Source organism: Lontra canadensis, unplaced genomic scaffold, assembly GCF_010015895.1.
Source record: "Lontra canadensis isolate GAN:19392208 unplaced genomic scaffold, GSC_riverotter_1.0 scaffold133, whole genome shotgun sequence".
NCBI classification, from domain to species: Eukaryota; Metazoa; Chordata; class Mammalia; order Carnivora; family Mustelidae; genus Lontra; species Lontra canadensis.
The window spans coordinates 684,334-705,928 of NW_022631127.1; the positions used below are offsets into that span (position 1 = coordinate 684,334).

The window sequence follows — 21,595 nt, forward strand, 5'->3', positions numbered from 1 at the left end:
GAAACTGCAGCCAGAGTTTGCAAAGCCGTCCTTAGCAAGCCACACCACCCAGATCTCAATTCAACCTCCAGGTACAATTTCGTACCGCCTCCCTGAAGCCTCTTGCCACATCGTCCACAGGTCATATACTCTGGCCCGGCACTGCACGTGGGCAGTCACACCACACCTGTGGAAGGGTGCCATGCTGCAGGCAGCTGGGAAGTCCCTAGTGCTGGATTTATCAATTAGGGATGTTTTCAGCTACAAACTGCCGAGAACTCACCTAACAGTGGTTTGAATATATTGGGGGTTCCTTGTCCACACCTCACCTAGAAGTCTGGGAGTGGCTCCACAACCCTAAGGAAGGCAGAAAGAAAGAGGACATCTTGTTCTTTTCTGGCCAGAAAAGCAAAACCTGCCCAGAAACCACTAGTGGATGTCTACGTGAACACCGTGGCCAGAGCGGGGTCACAGAGGGCCAGAAGGACCCAGAGAATGAGACAGGCCTTCTCAGCCCCAAGAATGGAGACAGCTGGGCAGAGGAACCATGGCGTTCATTGATTAATAGTATCTCCCAGAGAGGTCAACCCTCATTCAAGTGCATATCCCCAGCTGGATTTCTCTGAGGAAGGAGCTGAGCCCACACTTCTGGCTGACAGCCCAGGGTCTGGGGCTTTGTGCCCCTACCAGTGGGAGGGATCTGGACTGTACCAACTAATGTGTGCAGCAGATGTGGCCTTCAGATAGGAAGCTGGAGCCCACAGAGGGACAGTGATCTGCCAAAGGCCACCTGGTAGGAGAGGGCACAGCCCTCAAGTGTCCCAGAGTCTGAGGCTGTCTGTGCTGCTTCCTTTGGTGGGTTCAGAACAAGCTTCAGTTCCTGTGTCTCTGGGGTTAGATTAGGGGATGGGCTCTGAGATCCTCAGCTTTCAAGTCCCACCTTGTCCAGGTTCAAGCCAGGTGGGGTCCTGGGGCCTGCAGATGGGTTCCAAGTGGACCAGGGTCCTCAGTCAGAGCCAGCCACACACAGGACCCAGGGTGGCCTGAGGGGCTGGACTGGCTGCCTTTGGCCATGACCTGCCTTCTCTACTTACCTTGAAATGCTCTCTATTTCTTTTGGTGCCTTGATACTTCTTGGGAAACTCTGACTCAACCTGTTTGTGCCTTAGTTTCCTCACCTGGAAAATGGGGTTCATTTTAGGGCCTACATCATGAGGCAAGAATTAAATGGGATCTAAAAAGCACTTCACATTGTGCCTGGCACGTACTTAGCACTCACAGATGTCACTGTCAGGGGTTGGCCCTCTCGCGGCTGGAGACCTCTCATCTGTGCGGGGGCATTCATGCATCCACTCCACACTCTGGAGCAGACTGAAAGCCCCGTGCCACCAGCACACTCCATGCGTCCTGTATCTCAGCCTGTCCCCACTTGGCTTTACTCATTCCTGCTCCACATGGTAGGGAACATGGCCGCAGTGACCCCAGATTCACTGCTTTTCAAATTTGGTGGCCCAACCTACTATTTTCCAGTGCCTGTGCATAAAGTCCCAGGGAAGAGGGCCGGCTGACCCAGCCTGGGTGACAGACCCAGGGCTAGGGCGCCTGAGGCAAGGGTGCTGGCATACTCCGTGGGACCAGGGCCAAAACGTGCCCGCCACCCTGCAGTCTGGGGAAGATGGGGCGGGGGCCGCTCCGCAAGGCCACAAGGGGGCTGTTTCCAGGAGACAGAAGAAGGATGCAGGTCAGACAAAACCAGCAAAAGTCCAGCCAGGGAACTTCCTTTCTGGAAGCAAAATTCCAAAGAAATATAAAGGCTGTAACATGGCACCCAGCACAGGGCAAACGAGAGCGGACGTTTGGGCCTCAGAGCCAGATGTTGAAAGTTTTTTGGGAGTCTGTTGTGTAACGTTGTATCATGATGTTCTAGAAAGTCAGAGGTCCTGGTACATGTGGATGGCTCCCCTCCTCTAGGGTGGTCCCATCCACATAAGAATGTGCTGCCTACCCATGAGGCAACATTGGAAGAAGAGGCCCGTGTCTGTGAGGAGGCCTCCTGTGCCTCGTTGCTCCGGAACCAGGATCCTGCCATTGCTTGGGCTCGAGTTTTGGGGGCTAGAGATAGCTTCTGCTGGAGGCGCAAGCCAGAGAAACTCTGGAGCACATGAGGGAGCAGCACCATGGTCTCTGGGATGTTCTGATGGGATGACCTGGGGTATAAATAATCATGGTGCCCTTGTGTAGAGGAAACGGTGAGAAATAAATGTACGCTTTTTTCGAGGTAGAGGGACCACTGTATTATATTGGAGACTTGTTGCTAATGGCTGAAAATAAAGCCAAACTGCTTAAATTTTAGAGTCAGGGGGCATTGGGGCATCTGGATGGCTCAGTTAGTTGAGGGTATGACTCTTGGTTTCAGCTCAGGCCATGATCTCAGGATCCTGAGATGGAGCTCTGTGTCAGGCTCTGCACTCAGTGGGGAGTCTGCTGTAGATTCTCTCTCCCTCTCTCTCTTCCACCTCTCTCTCAAAATAACTAAATAAATCTTGAAAGGTAGGGGGGCATTATCTACTCATAAGTTTGAGAGTATGGCTTCAGGCATGGCTGCATCTAGGAGCCCAAACAATGACACATGGGATCTATCTCTTATCTCTGCTTTCCTCTAGTTGGCTCCACATTCAGACATTCTTCCTACATGGGAGCAGACAGCTGCCAACACAGGATGAGCTCCCATCCTCCCAATCATCCCCAAGAGAAAGAGCTTTTCCTTTCTAGTAGTTCCAACAAAATCCTTAGATTAGCTTTGATTATCCTGACATGATTATGACCATCCTTGAACCAAGCACTGACACCAGGGACATGAATGTGCAGATTGGTCCAAGGGGGGTTGTGTAAATACTCTGGACCAATTTCTATGATCGACCAGGTCTGGGTCACATGGTATAAGGTGGATTCTCCCTAGACTGGAAGCTTCTTGCAGGCAGTGATGGTACTCAGCGCCCTTCTTTTCTGTCCCTGCTGCCACTGAGCCCAGCAGAGGGCTAAGCCCAGGAAAGACAAGGGTTTCCTCCTGACTGGCAAGTGCGTGGACTATCAGAAACATCCGGGGTTTCCCCTGGTGTGCTCTGAATGGGGGGGCAGTGGGGACTCTTCTGAGAGGACTGAGGTGAGCTGGAGAAGCTTGGGGCCAACAGTGGTGAGAGACCCAGTGAGAGTAGGGGACAGAGGTTCTTCACGTAGTCTCTTCACAATTTCTGTCAGAAATAACTACTGACTTTTCTTGATTCACCCAAATTTTGTCACATCCCCAGAGAGTGCCGATGCTGGGTTGGCCGCCATGACCAAGACAAAGTCTCTGCCCTCATGGGACGGACTTCCTCACTGGGGGAGACAGTAAAGAGGATGAATGAGGGGGAATGGGCGAGGTGGGGGAGACTGCTTGACTGTGGCCCTCAGGGAAGTGTATCAGTGAACTTGGCTGCAGGACGAGTACCATGGGGTGGCTGGCTTAAACAGACATGGATTGTCTCACGGTTCTGGAGGCCGGAAGTCCTGGAGTCAAGGGTCGGCAGGGTTGGATCCTTCTGGGGGCTCTGTAGGAGAATGTGTTCCCGGCCTCTCTCCTGGGTGTGCAGATGGCTGTCCTCTCCCTGTGTCCTTGCGTAGCCCTCCCGCTGGGCGTGTCTGTGTCCTAAGGTCCTCTTCCTATAAAGACACGAGTCAGATTGAATTAGGGCCTCCCCAGTGACCTCATTTGAACTTGATCACCTCTGTAAATACCCTGTCTCCAAACACAGTCACTCTCTGAAGTGCTGGGGCCAGGGGGCGGGGAGGAGGACTCCGTATGAATTCAGTCCATGGCAGGAAGCTTCCTTGAGGAGCTAACATCTGAGCTGGGATCTCAGAGCCCACCCCTCTGAGTCCTGCCATGTCTCCAACCCACCTGCTCCCCGCCAGCTGCACCCGCCACCCGCTGGGCCAGCACCAGCCCGGATGTGATGGCTTTCCCTAGCTCCCCGCCAGTCCACTGGCCACGAAGTGGCTGGGGGTGGGAAGTAGCTTTTCTAAACCCACATCTAACCCCGTCGCTTCCTGTTGTCCTTAGAATAAACATTGGCCTCCTCACAATTACCGTCGTAGCCCTGCATGAACTGGCCACTGTCCATGGATCCAGCCCCAGCGTCTTCTACTCTGCTCCTTTGGCATTCAGTTCCTGCCTGCTGTCAGGCCTGCCCCACCTAGCCCATGTCCACGCTGCCAGTCTCCTTCGCCAGGGCTTGCTTTTTCAGAGGCCCTGGCTCCATCCAGTCCATGCCTCTGCTGTCACTCACAGCCCCTGGCCTTTTCTGTCCTTAATGTACTTTTGTGATGATATCATTCATATCTGCGTCTCCCAGGGGAAGGTAAATTCCACGAGGTCAGGGCTGTTCTGTGGCTGAGGGCAGGATCTCTCACACCCAGGGCAGCAGCAGGCTCAGTAATGCGTCTGTCCGATGAATCACAGGATGGAACGAGCAGCCAGCCTGGCAGACGCCTCTGGGGACTCCCCAGAGGCAGCATCGAGCCGATGGGTCCCCTTGCACCTGCCACCCACCCCAGTAGAGGCTAGTGGGAGCCAGAGATGAGGGGCCATGGAGAAGCGCTTCCCAGGCCTGAAGGCTCCCTTCTTCACGATTTATTTTCAGCTCACCCTTCATAGCCCCCCTCTCAAGCTCTTCTTCCTACTGTTGTTCTCTTGTTTTCACATGCTAGTCTCCATTTCCTGCTCCTGCGAGGGAGGCTTCGCTCAGGAAACGCCAGGCAGTCAAGGAAGCCCAGTGCGCAAGACCCCAGGCCTCCGGGGCGGGCTTCACTGCCTGGCCCCCTGCCTGGCAGCTGCCCCCCCGCCCCGGCCCCCTCAGCAGGCCCTGCCCGGGCTCTGGGTGTCCTGTCAACCCTGCGGCTTCCCAGAGCTCACAGAACACGTGAGTGGCTTGGATGGCTGAAAGCAGAAAGAGAAGCAAACACAAGTGACACTTTCCATCCATTCTATAAAGCTGAGCCGGGGTGGGGGGTGGGGGTGGGGGACATGGGCTGTGTTAGGGGGCAGTCTGTTGGGGGGGGGTCAAGTGGTGATGGTCTTCTGTTGGGTCACCTTGAGGTATCCCTTGGTGACAGCCCCAAGTTGTCCAAACAGGAATCTACACTTGCTGTGAAGGCATTTTGCCAATGTTATTTAAGCCCATCATCAGCTGACTCGCAGTAAGCGAGAGTATCCTGGATAATCTGGGTGGACCCGATTTCATCATTTGAAAGGCCTTTAAAGCAAGACGGTGGACTCCCCTGCAAAAGAGAAGGGGTTCCGCCTGTGACCAGCCTGCCTGTGACCTCCCCCTCCTATGGATGGCACACTGGTCGAGCCAGCCCTGTCATCACAGAAGCTACTTCCCTGTGATAAGGCCCTTGAGACAGCACTATAGCTAAACACATAGACACAGATCAGTATTCCCCACTGGCCCCGCTTCTGCATCTGGACACGGACTCACCCCAGGGCTGAGGCTGAGGGAAGCAGCCCCAAGAACACAGGCCAGCATTTCTGAGCTCCTGCTGGGCACGAGACACCGTGCTAAGGACTTCCCGTAAACAATCTCATTTAACCCCCAAGCAGCGCTGTGAGCCATTTTCAGTAACAATGCTTTGGGCTGCAGGAAACAGAAAACCCAACTCCGGGGGCGCCTTGGTGGCTCAGTCAGTTCACTGTCTGCCTTTGGCTCAGATCATGATCCCAGGGTCCTGGGATCGAGCCCCTCAGTGGGCTCTCTGTTTAGTGGGAAGCCAGTTTCTCTCTCCGTCTCTCCCCACTGTTTGTGCCTTCTCTCTTTCAAATAAATAAGTAGAATCTTAAAAAATGAGAGAGAGAGGGGCGCCTGGGTGGCTCAGTGGGTTAAGCCGCTGCCTTCGGCTCAGGTCATGATCTCAGGGTCCTGGGATCGAGCCCCACATCAGGCTCTCTGCTCCGCGGACAGCCTGCTTCCCTCTCTCTCTCTGCCTGCCTCTCTGCGTACTTGTGATCTCTGTCTGTCAAATAAATAAATAAAATCTTAAAAAAAAAAAATGAGAGAGAGAGAGTAAAGAGAAAATCCCATTCCGAACAGTTTAAATCTTAAGGACACTGAGGATCGTGAATGAGAAGCCCAGGGGAAAGCAGTTTCTTTGCAACCTGATGTCTGCAAAGATGCTTACAGGGTTTTTTTTTTTTTTTTCCTTTTTGATTTTAGCTTATTTATTTTAGAGAGGAAGAGAGCACGGTGTGGGAGGAGGAGAGCGGCAGAGGGAGAGGGATGGGGAGAAAATCTCAAGCAGATTCTCTGCTGAGCCTGGTGCAGGGCTCCATCTCACAACCCTGAGATCATGACCTAGCCGAAATCAAGAGTTGGGTGCTTAACCAACTGAGCCACCCAGGTGCCCCGGGCCAGGACAGAGTTCTTCATCTTCCCACACTGTCATCCTCAGTTTGTCATCTTCACCTGTCAGCAAATGCCCCTCATGGTCACAATCTGGCTGCCATGGCCTCAGGTATCTGCCACATCCACAGACAGAAACGTAACTTCCTCCTTGGACTTCCCTTTTCCCAGAGATCGTCCAGGAAGACTTCCCCCTCCCCTCTCATTGGCCAGAGGCACATCACATGCCTATCCCTAAACCAATCCTTGGTAAAGGGAAGGAATCATCATGATCAGCACAGACCAATCAGATCTCTTCTCTAGAAGCACGTGGCCACTCTGTGCCTGAAAGAGTAATTGAGGCTGTGTGTGCCATCAAGGCAGATGGGTGTGTCTGTTTGTGCAACTGTGTTTGGTTTCTATGCAACTATAACAAATTACCACAAACTTAGTGGCTTAAAATAACACCCACTTACGATCTCACGTGGTGTAGGCCAGAAGTCCAGGCAGGCTTGGCTTCGTTCTCCCTAGGCTCTCCGGAGGCTGAAATCAAAGTGTCGTTGGCCAGGTGTAGGCAGAATTGGGTTCCTTTCAGTTGTAGGACTGAGATCCCCATTTCCTTGCTGGCTGTCAGCCCTGGGGTCACACTCCACACTCCACTTCATGTGACCTCACTCACCTCCCAGCTAACAAGGACCCCAGTCCTTCTCATGCTTCAGCTCTCCCTGACCTTTCTTGTGCCAACCAAGAGAGCTCTCTCTTTTTGTTTTCTTTTTTTAAATCTTTTTTTAAAGATTTTTTATTTATTTGAGAGAGTGAGAGTGCAACCAGGGGGAGGGGCAGAAGAAGAGGGAGAAGTGGGCTCCCCATTGAACAGAGAGTCCAACACGGGGCTCAATCCCAGGACCCTGGGATCATGATCTGAGCCGAAGGCAGACGTTTAAACGACTGAGCCACCCAGGCACCCCTAGAGCTCTGTTTTTAAAGGGACTCGTGTGACTAGATGGGAACAATAACCCCCTTGAGATCAGCTGTACCACGTAACGTAACACCATCACGAGAATGACACCTCCCCACGTTCACAGACTGCAGGGATTAGGGTGTGGAAGCTTGAGTCATTCCTAGAAATTCTGCCCACCCTGCAGTAACCATGGTGCACACCACATCAAGACATTTCTTTGGAAAGAAAGGTGAAGCTTAGAAAAGTGAACATGAGTTGCTCAAGGCCATACCAGCCAGGGGTCCATGTCACAAACAACAGGACATGACACGGGCTCACTGAAGCAGGAAGAGAATTCTTTGGGAGGGTGTCAGGGGTCAATACAGTCAATGTGCAGGTTGGAGGGCCAGACTCGGGCCAAAAGCAAGGCAGGGCAGACCCAGCCAATCTTGGAGCTCAGGTCCCATTTCATCAGACGCCACCTGTGAGCTCAAGTGAGCCTGCACCTGCGTGTGAATGCGCATCCCACAGACTGTCAGCCGCCCACCCCCTTCGCCTGTCAGCTACAACATCTCTCCCTCCTACTGACCCAGACGGACAGACATACTGTGCTCCCCTCAGCGTGGCTCTGTGGCCCCTTCCAGATAGTTGCTTTGCTCCGTATCCTCACTCTGGGCTCTTAGCAAATCCAGAAGGTACTGGCTGGCTGGCCTTAGGAACAAAGGTGAGACCTCAGTCTGCCACACTGATTAAACCTGTTTTCCGACGGGAGTCTATGCACTGGGGACAAAAGCCATCAGTTAAATCAGGGTTCATAGGGGCTCCTGGGTGGCTCAATGGGTTAAGCCTCTGCCTTTGGCTCAGGTCATGGTCTCAGAGTCCTGGGATCAAGCCCTGCATTGGGCTCAGCAGGGAGCCTGCTTCCCCTTCTCTCTCTGCCTGCCTCTCTGCCTACTTGTGATCTCTGTCTGTCAAATAAATAAATAAGATCTTAAAAAAAAAATCAGGGGTTTGCGAATTATGGCCCATGGGCTAAATCTAGCCCCGGGCCTGTTTTTGCATCTGGTGCAAACTCTTGATTTTAACCTTTTAAAGTGGTTGGGAAAACTCCAAAAAGGAACAATATTCCTGACACAGAAGAATTTCATGAACTTCAAATTTCAGGACCCGTAAATAAAATTTTGCTGGAACACTGTCATGATCATTCCTCTCTGTATTATCTGTAGCTGCTTCTGCACCAGAAAGGCAGCCCTGAGTCATTGCAACAGTGGCCACATGGGCTGCCGGGCCCGAAATATTCGCTACGTGGCCCTCTCCGGGAAACATTAGCCAGCCCCTGCGTGAAATGATAATGTCCTCCAACTTCTATGCTGGTTGAACATTTGGTGAACATTTATTCTGACACTTGGGAACTTGTGTATTCTGAATGGGAGACTTGGGTTGGAGCAGGGGTAGGAATGGATTTTTTTCCCCCTTTTCTTGCCCCTTCCCTATCTGTCCTATAGACGACCATTCTCGTATTGTTCCGTGTTTTTTCTTGTTGTCGTGTCCTTGCAAAATGTGTGGTTTCGTGTCTATGTCCTGTGTCCATGTTGGCACTGCATTCTAGGCCTCACTCTGTCTCTTGCATTCTTAGCTCAGTGCCATGTGTTTCGGGGGCACTGGGTATGCGCACGTCTGTCCTCTGCTTCTCCTCCTGGCAAGTCTCCCATGGCGAGTCTCCCACCCAGTCCCAGAGGCGGACACCCAATCCCAGAGCTGCCTCGAGCTCCCACATCTGCAGGTGACACTCCACCACGCCCCCTTGCAGACGGCCATGGAAACTTCCCCCCCAGAAAATATACCCCGGGGAGGAATTCCTGGGTTGCGGGGGGCTTAGAGAAAATGTGGCCAAGGGACACCAGCAGGCTCCCATGTCTTCTCTGATGTAATGCGGTTCACCAAATGCTTTGGGTCTTGTGATTTTGCTTTTGAGTTTTGATGTGAGCTGTCCCCCACACCTAGGTTTCAAGGTCATTCATCCTGCTTTATGTTCTACTTCAATTCTGCCCTTCAATTTTGGTCTCTATCGAGGCCCCCACCCCTTCGGGTGGTATAGACAGGGACCCAGGCTGGGTTTTCTCCATGTGGAGAGGGATGTGCTGGGATTATGGCAGGAATCTCACTCGTGATATATTTTGTGTTTACGCTACAGCAGAGTCAAGTTCTAGGTTCAGATAATTACAACTTCAGCAGATTTGTCACTGCATGAACATAATAGTGAATTGAATAGGGGGCTTACAAGTGACCATTACAGTTCCAGACAAAATGACTCTGAACTACAACTTCCCCTTTTACCTTTTAACATGATCTCAGTGCTGTCCAGCAGAACTTGCTGTGATGATGGAAATGGCCTACCTCGGGCACTGTCCAATATGGTAGCTGTAAGCCCCATGTGGTTACTGAGTACTTCCCATGTGGCTAGCATGGCTGAGGAACTGAATCTTTGGTTTTATTTCCCCATAATTAATTTAAACTTCAGTAGCCCAGGGTGACTAGCGGCTGCCATATTCAACAGAACAGATCAGATTAAGAAACTGTGGGCCTGGGGCGCCTGGGTAGCTCAGTGGGTTAAGCCTCTGCCTTTGGCTCAGGTCATGATCTCAGGGTCCTGGGATCGAGCCCCGCATCGGGCTCTCTGCTCAGCAGGGAGGCTGCTTCTCCCCCTCTCTGCCTGCCTCTCTGCCTACTTGTAATCTCTCTGTCTGTCAAATAAATAAATAAAATCTTAAAAAAAAAAGAAAAGAAAAGAAAAAGAAACTGTGGGCCTATCCCTGCACTCAAGCATTTATTCGAGGTTTTCGGAAAACAAAATGATTACAGGAGGAGGCATTTGGGAACAGAGGATGGGAACAACAAGAATAGTGTGTCTACTGTGTCCCAGGCACGTGGTTGCCTCACTTAGCCCCACCTCTCGTCCATGAGTGGGGGCAATGTCCCCATTCGAAAGATGGGGAGGCCGAGTCTCAGTGACTTGGGAAAGGGACTTGATGAGGGCACCCCTTGATTGAGAGGTTGGCCCAGGAGTGAACAGGTACAAGCCCATCCCCAATCCTGCATGGCTCTGGGAGAGTCCAGAGGCCACATGGGGAAGGGGCGAGAATGCCAGTGGGTCCTGGCAGGTGCAGATCCTGGGTATTTCTCCAGGGCCTGGGCACGGCCCCGGTGGCTGACCTGGCAGCCCCAAGTCCAAATCCATCAGTTGGGCACCTCACAGTCCCCCCAACAAGGCAGACTAGAGCTAGGTTTGGGTGGAGGCTGCCAAAACCATTTGGACATGAGGCTAGAACAGAGGATCAGGGACAGAGCTTACACAGGGTATGTCTCCCCCAGCGACATTCTGGGAACTTGTGTGGAGGGAGTGTCTCAGTGACTAGGGGGACAGGGTTCCTGACACTTGGGATATGAGCCTCCACACAGGTCCTGTGTGACCCAGGATTGCCCTGTACCTCCCACGACTTCCAGATGTCCCGGGGAATTCATTCTGCGAAAAACTTGCTTTTACTACCATGATCTAAGACTAGACTCTAACTCTGCTTTACCTAGAAAAATACAATTTTTTTGCATAGTTTTAATGCACAATGGATTTTCCAAGAATGCAATGCTGTGTGAGTAGTGGGAAGGTTATACTTTGTTTTGAATTGTTTGAATTTTCCAAGAGTTGCTCACCATTTTAGAACCACATCACACTTGTGCTTAACCAACTGATAAGCAATGTCTATGTCCCCTGACATTCATTGTGCTGTGTCCCAGTGAGTCTACATATCTATCTATCCATCTATCTGCCTGTCCATTTGCCTCTCTATCCATCCATCTATCCATCCATCCAAATATATTTTCTTAGTCCTTATTTCAAAATGTCAAACATAGGAAAAGAATGTCAATAATATGCAATTGAATATTACCTTCCTAGTGTCAAATTCAAACAGTCATTTTAACAACAACAGAAAAAGGGATACCTGGGTGGCTCAGTTGGTTAAGCCACTGCCTTCAGCTCAGGTCATGATCCCGGGGTCCTGGGATCGAGTCCCTCATCAGGGTCCTCGTCAGGAGGGAGCCTGCTTCTCTCTCTGCCTCTGCCTGCCACTCTGCCTGCTTGTGCTCTCTTTCTGACAAATAAATAAGTAAAATCTTTCTTAAAAAATCTTAAAAAAAAAAAAAAACAGAAACAGATCCATAAATAGAGGACAAGCTGATAGTTGCCAGAGGGGAAGGGGTTGGGGGATGGGCAAAATGGGTGAAAGGGAGTGGGAGATACAGGCTTCCAGTTATGAAATGAGTGAGTCAAGGGGATGAATGGCACAGCATAGGGAATGTAGTCGGTGGTATTGTCATAGGGCTGTATGGTGACAGGTGGTAGCCGCACTGCAGCTGAGCAGAGCGCAATGTATAATCACCATATTGGACACCAGAAACTAAGGAAATGTTGCGTGTTAATAACACTTCAATTAAAAAAAATCTTAGCCCTGTTAAATAGGTTTAAACATCTAAAAAATCATATGACTTAATATTTACATATTGAAATATATATCATAAAGTCCCTTTTTACTTTAGATCACTGTTAGAGCATCACATTAATTGTTTTAAAATATTTGGGAAGATTAGGTATATTATTTATCCAGATCATTTTGGGATCACACCGGGATATTCCAAAATATCCATTATAAAAATAGGGTGCCCAGAGACGCCTGGGTGGCTCAGTCGTTAAGCGTTTGCCTTTGGCTCAGGTCAGAGTCCTGGGATAGAGTCCTGCATCGCACCTGTACTATTATTATTTGATTAACATTTTTCCTTAAATCATATCACTCTTTTTACTTAAATAAACTTATTTAAAAGAAGGGTATATTGGGGCACCTGGGTGGCTCAGTAGATTAAGTGTCTCCGTTTGGCTCAGGTCATGATCTCAGGGTCCTGGGATGGAGCCCCATGTCCAGCTCCCTGCTCAGTGGGGAGCCTGCTTCTCCCTCTCTCTCTGCCCCTCCCCCTCTGCTCACGCTCTCTCTCAAATAAATAAAATCTTTTAAAAATAAAAAATAAAAATAAAAGAAGGGTATATCATTATCATACAGGTAAAACTAAAATTGTTTGCTGTGTTTGCTAATTGCTTTTTTTTCTTTACAAATAATTTATTATTTGCCCCAGGGGTACAGGGGCAATCATCAGTCTTACACAGTTCACAGCACTCACCATAGCACATACCCTCCCCAAGGTCCATCCCCCAGCCACCCTATCCCTACCCCCCAACTACCCAGCAACCCTCAGTTTGTTTCCTGAGATTAAGAGTCTCATGGGTTCAGATGGAACCCATGCTAAGTGAAATAAGGCTAATTGTTTTTTAATACACATTAAAAATCAATGCTTAGCTGTTTAAAACACACACACGCTGCTGTTCATCTGGGCGCCATCTCAAATGGCCTCGAATGCTGGTGAAGGCAGGAGCTCCCCGTGGTTGGAAGACATATGGAAATATAAAACTCCATTGTGAATATGGGCTAAGAAAATGTATTTGGATGGATAGATGTATGGATGGACGGATGGACGGACAGATAGGTCAGCAGATGGACAGGCAGATGGCTAGGAAGACCTGCAGATTCGCTGGGACACGGCATAACGAAGGCTGGCGGACACAGTCATTCCTCCTCAGCCGGCTATCTTGTTTTTCTTCACGGGACTCAGGGCCCCTCTGTGTTTCCTGATGAGTGAATGGGAGAATGGAATGAAGGCTGGGGAGGGGGTCACACTGTAAAGCCACAGTCCTGTGGGGCACAACCCAGATTTGGCGGCTCCCCTGACCCCTCTCCAGCATGCCAGATCCCATGACAGATCCAGTGGGGAGTCTGTCCACTGGAGACCTGGAAGCCAAGGGCCAGAAGCTGCAGGACTGGAGGAAGGGAGAAAGGGCAACATCTGGCCTTTGTCAGATTATGCAAGCCGCTGGGCTGGTGGCCAGCTGTGGCCGTCAGCCTCTGACAGGAGGGAGACATTAGAGGTTCACCCCAGGCTACAGGCAGTGCACAGATGTGGCCAGCTGGAGACAACGCCCAACCGCACACAAGGACTCAGGCCCGTCTGGGAGTGAGTCTGCGAGGGGACAGTGGGCAGCCTCCAGGGCCCATCTTTTCCCCCAGAACCTTCTCTAATGCCTGCTGAGTGACAGGCACCTCTGCAGTCACGGGAGTCCCCTCTTCCCCCAGTTCCTCCATGGCTCCCAAAGGAAAGTGGCACAGAGGTGCGGAAGGGCTCCCAGGCCAGGGAGGCATGGAGCAAGGGCGCTGGGCCTTCTCAGTCCTGATTTGGAACGGGCAAATCTCTAGGTCCTCACAGGACTAACCCCCATTTTAAGGGAGAAAGAATAGCTTCAGGGTCGGGAGCAGACAGAAAAGAAGGCCTAGCTACAACTGACTCACTTTGTTTTGTTGTTGTTTTACGTATTTTTCTGGTTACTTTCTATGCATGACAATATATTGGTTTTTCACTAGTAGTAATAATGTTTCCTATTAAAGGAAATCCATACAGTAAGCAAGAGGGTCAGTGATCAAAAATGTCTATGGTTGGGGCACCTGGGTGGCTCAGTGGGTTAAGCCTCTGCCTTTGGCTCAGGTCATGATCTCGATCTCAAGGTCCTGGGATCAAGCTCTGCATAGGGCTCTCTGCTCAGCAGGGAGTCTGCTTCCCTCTCTTTCTCTGCCTGCCTCTCTGCCTACTTGTGATCTCACTCTCTCTGTCAAATAAATGAATAAAATATTTTTAAAAAATGTCTGCGGTTTAGGAAACTTGACCTCATCCTTCCACTTTGAGGGTCCACTCCTCAGTGATGTGGGCAGGGAGGTTAGCTCCTGATCCACAGGTAAAGCTCATTGGAGCTGGGACTCCGCCTGGATCTTGTGGCTTCAAATTGAATGCTCTCCTCTCTGTCCTTTCTGGAACAATCTAAGATTGTTCCCCATCCAAGTGTTCCCCATCCCCCGGGATCCCCATCCAAGCTCTGGATTGGTCCAGGTCTTACCTGCCCTTCTTCTTCCTCACCCCCACTATTATCAGTGGTTTCATTCAATCAGTTTTTACTGGACCCCTCTGTCCCTGTGCTATATGCCCAGAGGAAACCCCAATCTGATGAGGGACACAGATCCTAACAGGACACCAGAGAGCATGTGAACTCTGGGAGTCCATTCGAGAGACAGGGGAGGATGTGGCATGTGCATTAGAGAGGGGAGAGTGAAGGGCCAGTAGGATTTTCCAGACAGAGCTTCCTAAGCTGGGTGTACACGCTGAAGACAGAGGAATCTATGTGATCTGGGGCCAATTACTCTGTTCTCTGCACCTCAGTTTCCTCATCTGTAAAATGGCAGCAAGAAGAATCATTCCTCCTTAGAGTTGCTGGGAAGGCTAGATGAGTTGGCACAAAAATACTCAGAACAGTACAGTGTCCGGCACACAGTAAGGCCATATAGGTGTTAGCTGTGCTTGTCATGTGCAAAGGCCCTGAGGGTGACACACAGGAGGTTTAGTGCGCCTGGCCGTGCTGTGTCCAGTGGTCATCACAGCGATCAGGCTGGAGGGGTGGGTGAGATCTCAGAGGACCTTCGGTGTTGTGTTAGGACACTGGAGTTCTTCCTATTGGCTGCAGAGAGCATTTTGAAGGAAGAGAGATAGGGCCAGAGCTGACCTCCACTCCCTTTGGCACCGCAGTGGGGATTGGAGGGGCAGCACTGGGGGTGGGAAGAGAGCAGAGGGACTTCTCTGCACCCACAGGGCCCTCCTGAGTGAAATGTGTTCTTTCTTCCTTGGGATCTTTGCTTTGCAACTTCAGAAACTCCTCCATGGAGGGGCTGGAGTATCAGAGGATCTGGGCTTCTCTAGTTGGCCATGGGAAGCCACAGAGGGCTTTGGAGCAGGATTGGAGCTGTCTTCCAGAAAATGGCCATGGTAGCAAGTGCTGATGGCCCAGGAGTGGGGTAAGAGGAGAGATGTAACGTGATGCAGCGTCAGCTCCGTGACCTTGGGGCTGACGTTTGTAAGGATCTGCAGGTTACGAGATCATTATCAGGGCCACAGTGACCCTCTGCCCCATACCTAGGCAGTTCCATCTCCTCCCCCAACCCTCAGGGACCCATTCTTATGGGAAACCCTACTTAAACCTCTGGGCCATGTGGTCCAGTCTTAGGGCCGATAGCGGTCAGATTTCTAGGCCCAGAAAATCCTTTTCTCTTTTTCTTTAAGATTTTTATACCTAAGTAATCTCTACATCCAACAGGGGCCTCAAACTCACTACTCCAAGATCAAAAGTCACATGTTCCACCGACTAAGCAAGCCAGGCAGCCCTTAGGCCAGAAAATTCTAACAAAGCCTTTCACAAACCAGGGTAATCACTCCTGAATCAAGAAACATTATATACAAACATGTCCTATCGGATCAGATTGAACCATTTTAAATTCCCCTTTTGCAGGTCAAAAAGCAGCAAAAGCCAGCAATTCCATAGGGTTCAACCTAATACCTGCAAGGCTCCACTGGCTTCCACCATTTATAATATGTGGGACTTTCCAAGGCCTGGTGACACAAGGGATGGGGCAACAGAACAAGGTCAGGCTTTGGAAGAAAGACCCAGGTCCAGATCCCTGCTGGCCCCCCCACCCTCTTTGACTTAACCTTCTCTTCCTTTGAGAGCTACCAGTCTCATAAGTCCAGGGGAAGAGCAGGACCCAAAATAGCACACAGAAGCCCAGCCCAAAGTTGGGGTACCCAACCAGGCTCTGTTCAGCCCCTTCTGACCTGCCGTAAATCCTCGTCTCTAGCCCTGCTGGCCCCCATCTGTCCCCAAACACACCTGCTGCCTTTACTCCTCCACTCAAGCCTCTTTTATTCTACGCAACCCCAAGTCCCCAAGTCCTCTAGGACACCCTCCCTGCTCTGTGGACCCAGCGCCCTCCTTGCCTATGTGAGGGTCTGGCCCTGAGTCTAGTGTGCATGGCCCTAAAGAACAAAGACTCTGGGCTCCCTGCCACCCAGAGGTCCCCCAAGGGCAGGGGTGGCACTCCTTCTCCCCCCTTCCTCCTTCTCACTTCTGTCCACATCTGCACAAACCCAGGCAAGGGAGCGGCCACGAAATAGCATGACACCACAGCCCTTTGCTGAGCAGCCTCCCTGCAGCACCCCTGGGCTGGGCACTGAGTGATGGGTCAGACTGTCCGTTCGCACGTATGACGTCCACTTCGGGTGGCCAGGTGGGTGGTGGCGCTTTTCACTAAGGGGAAGCAGAAGGAGCAGACAAAGACACGGCGTCTGCAACGCCTGTGGGACATCCAGGTGGAGACCCCAAGGCAGCAGTTAAGCCGGGTGCGGTTGTCAGAACACTGGATCCCAGAAGCCAGGCCCGGAGGTACGTTTGGAAGTCATCTGCGCTTAAGGTCACAGCACTGGCTGAGACCCCTTATAGAGTGAGTGGATAGAAAGAAGTTCTCAGGTGGAGTCTGAGGGCACAGCAGCCAGCATAGAGGCATGGGGATAAAGAGGAGGAACTAGCAAAGTAGACAAGGAGGAGTGCCAGGGAGGGAGGCACTCCTGGAAGCCACGGGAAGAAAGTGACCAGGTGAGAGAGTCATTTAGAACTCACTGCTCTCTGTGTAGTAGTAGTCATGAAATGTGCTCCAAGAAGTGTGCCCTGTGAAATGTACACTATGATGTGTGCACTCTGAAATGTACACTGTGAAATGTACACCATGAAATGTAGTGTTCACTTCACCAGCCAAAGGAGAGAAGCACTGAGAAGCCGCCGTTGGGTCTAGTAGCACGGCAGGGATGGGTGACAAGCTGAGGTTGGAACAGCAATGTGTAGCAGAGGCAACTCTTTCGAGAAGCTCTGCTCTGTAGGATACAGAGAAAGGGGTAGTAGCTGGGGGAAGACGTATGGTGGGGAGGGTTATTTTGTTTGGTTGGGGTTTGGTTTTTGTATTATAGTAGGGACACTACAGCACATTTATGTGATTATGGGCATGGTCTTACAGATTGAATCAGCAGGGTAATGACAGACTCAGTTAAATACCAATTACTAGACAAGTGTAGCACACCCTTTGTCTCCCTAGGGAAACTCTGTTTCCCTGCAGCCACACTTTATTTCTTGGAACACTCCAAAGTATGTCCTCATCTGTCCCACTCCCCACACTCGGTTCTCAGTGGCTTCCTCTTCCTGACTTTTCCAAGATGTGCAGTTTCATTTTACACACCCTTTGTACTGGGGTTGTTACGCCTGATAGTCTGAGAGAAATAAGGAATGAGAGATTCTGAAGAGATGAGAGAGATGTTGGTACACAATGAGGGAGGAGGGAAGGACTAGTTTAACAAGCAGCTAGTTCATTGTGAATATTTTCATGTTATGATAGATTCGTTTTCATTTTTTCCTTGACTTTGTTACTGCAGTGACATGGAAAGTAAATATTCAAAAAGTGAGAACCTTACACTATCAAGAAAACAGATTGATGAGCAGTTTCTCCAAAGCCCAAAGAGGAGAGATACTTTAAATTTTGATGCAGTTAAAAGTAACTGAAACAATTAAGACTTTTTAAAAGATCTCACCCATAATAAGAAGTCCAGAGGTAGGTAACTCCAAGACTAGCAAATTCAGCAGCTGAAAGATGACAGGGCTCTTGTTTAACTACTCTATAATTCTTTCAGCCATTTCCTCATGGTCTCAAGATGGCTGCCATAGCCTCAAACATCATATCCATGTGACAATGTCCAAAGGCAGGAAGGAAGGGATTTGTTTGCTGATCTTCTTATTAGAAGAGACACAGATCCATTCCAGAGGCTCCTCAGACTTTGCCTTTAGTGCAAAAGGTGCTGAGAGAGTGAGTGTGTGTCATGGAAGGCTGACTCTAACATGCCAGGCCTAATGTGTTAGGGAGCCAGTAGGGTCAACCGCAGAGACTACCCAGTGTCTTCTTCAGGCCTATCATACACAGCTTACCCGTGCAGTCTAAGCAGTGGAAGAGAGTGGGTCCACATCCCACACTCTCCTGCGGGAAGCCGGCCGAGTCCCCTCCTCTCTCTCAACACCTGTGTCTTCTCCCCTGCCCACAGGTCAGAGGGCACCCAGCTCCCCATCTCATCACAAGCCAACCCAGAGCCGGAAGCCAAGAGTGGTGACCCTCCGGACAATGGGACCAGAAGCCCAGACAGCCCTCCAGAGGGAGCCTGGCAGTCAGACAGTGGTTCTGGTTCCGGGAGCAGACCCCTGGACGAAGGTTTGTCTCCGCCCCACTCAGACTTGTTGCCAGGCTCACAACTGGTCGGCTGTGCCCAGTCCCAGTCCCATGGCCCTGTCGGCACTGAGGCTGCCATCTGGCCTCCAGACAGAACCCTTCTCTCCCTGCGTGCTGAGGCTGGGCTTCCCAAGTCCACAAGGGCTCCCTCCTCAGGCTGCAGAGCATAGACATCCAGTGGGAGAGGGTGGTTCCCAGGGACAGGCTCCAACTCAGTGTGCGAAAAAACTGTCTCCTTTTAGTCCCACGCAGGGATGGGTTGGGTGCCAAGGGAACTGAGGTGGAGTGAGCACCCCGTCATCAGAAGTGTGTAAGCAGGGGCTGGATGGTTCCCTCCCTTAAGAAGACCACAAAGAGGCCCATGGTCTTAAGAACCTGGGCCTGGTGGGTGTGGAACCATCATGTGGAAAGAGGAACCATGCTGGCTGAGAACGTGCCCGGTACACTCCGGGCTCAGTTATGGGCAGCTGTGGAGGTGCTACTGGGCGGTGTCCTTCCCATTCCTCTTCAGAGCCCCTCGCCTACCCCTGCTTGGGGCACCTGGACGGTGTTAATGACTGTGACAACAAGGATGCCACACACATACACACAAACACACGTGCACGTACACAACACAGGTACACACAATAGTGTCAGGAAATTGCCAGCATGGAAAATGAATTGCCAATATTGGGAATGCAGCTCACACAACCAAAAAGTCAGGGACCAGTCCCTTCAACCCTGGTTCTGTTCGGTCTGGCACAGTTTCTACTGAAACAAAACAGAACGGCCCTGAGCCCCCACCGTTGGGGCTGTCAGGCTGGAGAGAGATGGGTGTCCCAAGTCAGGAGACCTGAGTCCATGGTTCCTAGACCTGCCACGTGGCCAGGATCACCCTAAAGCCTCTTAAAAATACAGAGGCCCAGGCCCACCTCAGCTCTGCTGCTTAGGATTCTCCTTTCCCCCTGCAGGGGGAGGAGGACACAGCTTTGCTGCTCGGGGCACTATCTGTCCACAAGGATCAGGCTATTGTCACTGTCAGACTGGAGCAGATTAATTAAAAAGTCCAAGTCAGCTTCAGGCACAGCCAGGATGTCACGGAATGTCACCTCTTGCTGCCTTGCCTGCTTTCTCCCTGGGGTACCCATTGTGCAGAAGGAACTCCACTCAGACTGACCAGACAGCCCCCCACGAGCTCCAGACCCACACCCTCCACCTCCTAGGCCAGAAGAATGACGGCATTTCTCTTCCCTGGAGGTTGGACTCTGATTCCGGCCTGGCTCTCCTTAGCTCACGCTGGGTCCCCTGCCTTGGCAGAACTAGTCATGGTTCACACTAGGCTGAACTCGTGCGTCTCCTGGGCTAGGGTGGAGGGGGAGCAGAGGGAGGGCTGCCCCTCACCCTCCCCCAGACACAGAGACTGATACTGGGTGGCCTAACCCCAGGGTTTCCGATGCACAACCCAACTGAGGTACCCCAACCAGACACGGGGGGTGGTCAATGTTGGCCCCAACCAGCCACCCTGGGTGTCACACAGGGTCACACGTATGACAATCCTTCCTGTACATCCCCCAAACGGTAGAGGTGCGCAGCTCCCTGAGAGCTGAAAATTGGCTCACCCTGGTGCCCCTGCTGTGCAGAACCCTGACCCCAGCCCCTTGGCCTCCCTGGCTGGGACGGTCACACCCTAACATGGAAATAATATGCACCTCTGAGAGCGCAGACAGGCCCTGGCTGGTTGTGTCATCTTAGAAAGCAGAGAAGAGAAACGGCTTCTCGATCCCGGGAACCCTGTGTAAAACCCCAGGGAGGGGCTCCAGCTGGCCAGCTCAGGGCCTGGGCCACGCCCTGGGGATGGGCCCCACCAGCCTCGGTGGCCTCACTGGTCGGGACACGGAGAGGGTGGGAGTGCGGCTCTCTGGAAAAGAGGCAGATGGTGCCAGAGCCTGTCCCCTCTGTGCAGCCCACCCACAGCTGCCCCTGGGGACGGCTGCCCGGTTTCCCTCCCTTTGTTCCTTGTGCCTGAGCCCCTGCTTCTCCGGCAGTGGACGGGCAGCTGTTCCGCTCAGTGGAGGGCCAGGCCGCCTCCGATGAAGAAGAGGAAGGTGAGGAGAAGTGGCAGGAAGAGCGGAGCTCACTGGCAGAGGTCAAGACGCTGCTGGCGTGCCTCTCCAGCTGCAGGAGTGGGTATGTGTGCTGGGGCGGGGCGATCGGCGCTGGAGGCCCAGAGCCCCTTCCCAGAGCTTGACCTTGAGGACCGGATTCAAGTCCCGACTGGATCATCCCCAGCTCCCCGGACACTCTGGCCCCTGGTCCACAGGAGGAAAGTGAGATGATGAGCCCCCCAGCATATGCAAGGATGAAATGAGGTGACGAACAAAGGCACGGAGCTGTGTTCCCACTGGTTCCCTCACACTCCACTGGCCGCTATCCCAAGACTTGGCCCCAAGTTCTAGTGCTACTCCAGGACATATCAGACCCTTCCTTCCCCATTGCTCCTGCGAGAAACAGCACTTACAATGCCTCCTCCAGCTGACCCCCTGGCTTATTGAATCCTCACACCCACCCTGGAGGGAAGAAAGACCAGATGCCTGGGGCACCGCAGACAAGTCGCAGACTTCTCTGAGCCTCAGCCTTCTCATCTCTAAGATGGGCCAGCAACACTTGTCTGGCAGAGGTTTTTGAGGACTTGCTGTCGCAGCTATAAAATGCCTAAAAGGTGCCTGATCCCCATCGGTTCACCCCCAAGAGCCAGCGCAGACTTTAATTATATTGTACAGTGCTGCCAGTGTTCCCAGGTGGTTGTTATCCCCGACCCCTAAGTCAACAGCAAGCTTTTATGAAGCACCTACTATGTGCTGGGCAAATCTGGAGGCACCGAGAGAACAGCAATAAGCAAGACAGCACCATCCCGATAGCAGAGCCCCTATTCTAGTGAGTGGTGACAAGTGTGAGGAGAAAAGGTGAAGCAGGGGGGAGGGACA

General features: G+C 51.7%; 1 protein-coding gene across 1 annotated transcript in view; it reads left to right on the plus strand.

Moving 5' to 3' along the window:
* EFCC1 (EF-hand and coiled-coil domain containing 1) overlaps nucleotides 1-21,595 on the plus strand; it is a 41,199-nt gene that overhangs the window by 13,598 nt on the left and 6,006 nt on the right. Inside the window, exons 4-5 of the mRNA XM_032842850.1 lie at nucleotides 18,451-18,614; nucleotides 20,657-20,798. Coding sequence (XP_032698741.1) covers nucleotides 18,451-18,614; nucleotides 20,657-20,798 — 306 coding nt within the window. The remainder of the gene's footprint in view (nucleotides 1-18,450; nucleotides 18,615-20,656; nucleotides 20,799-21,595) is intronic.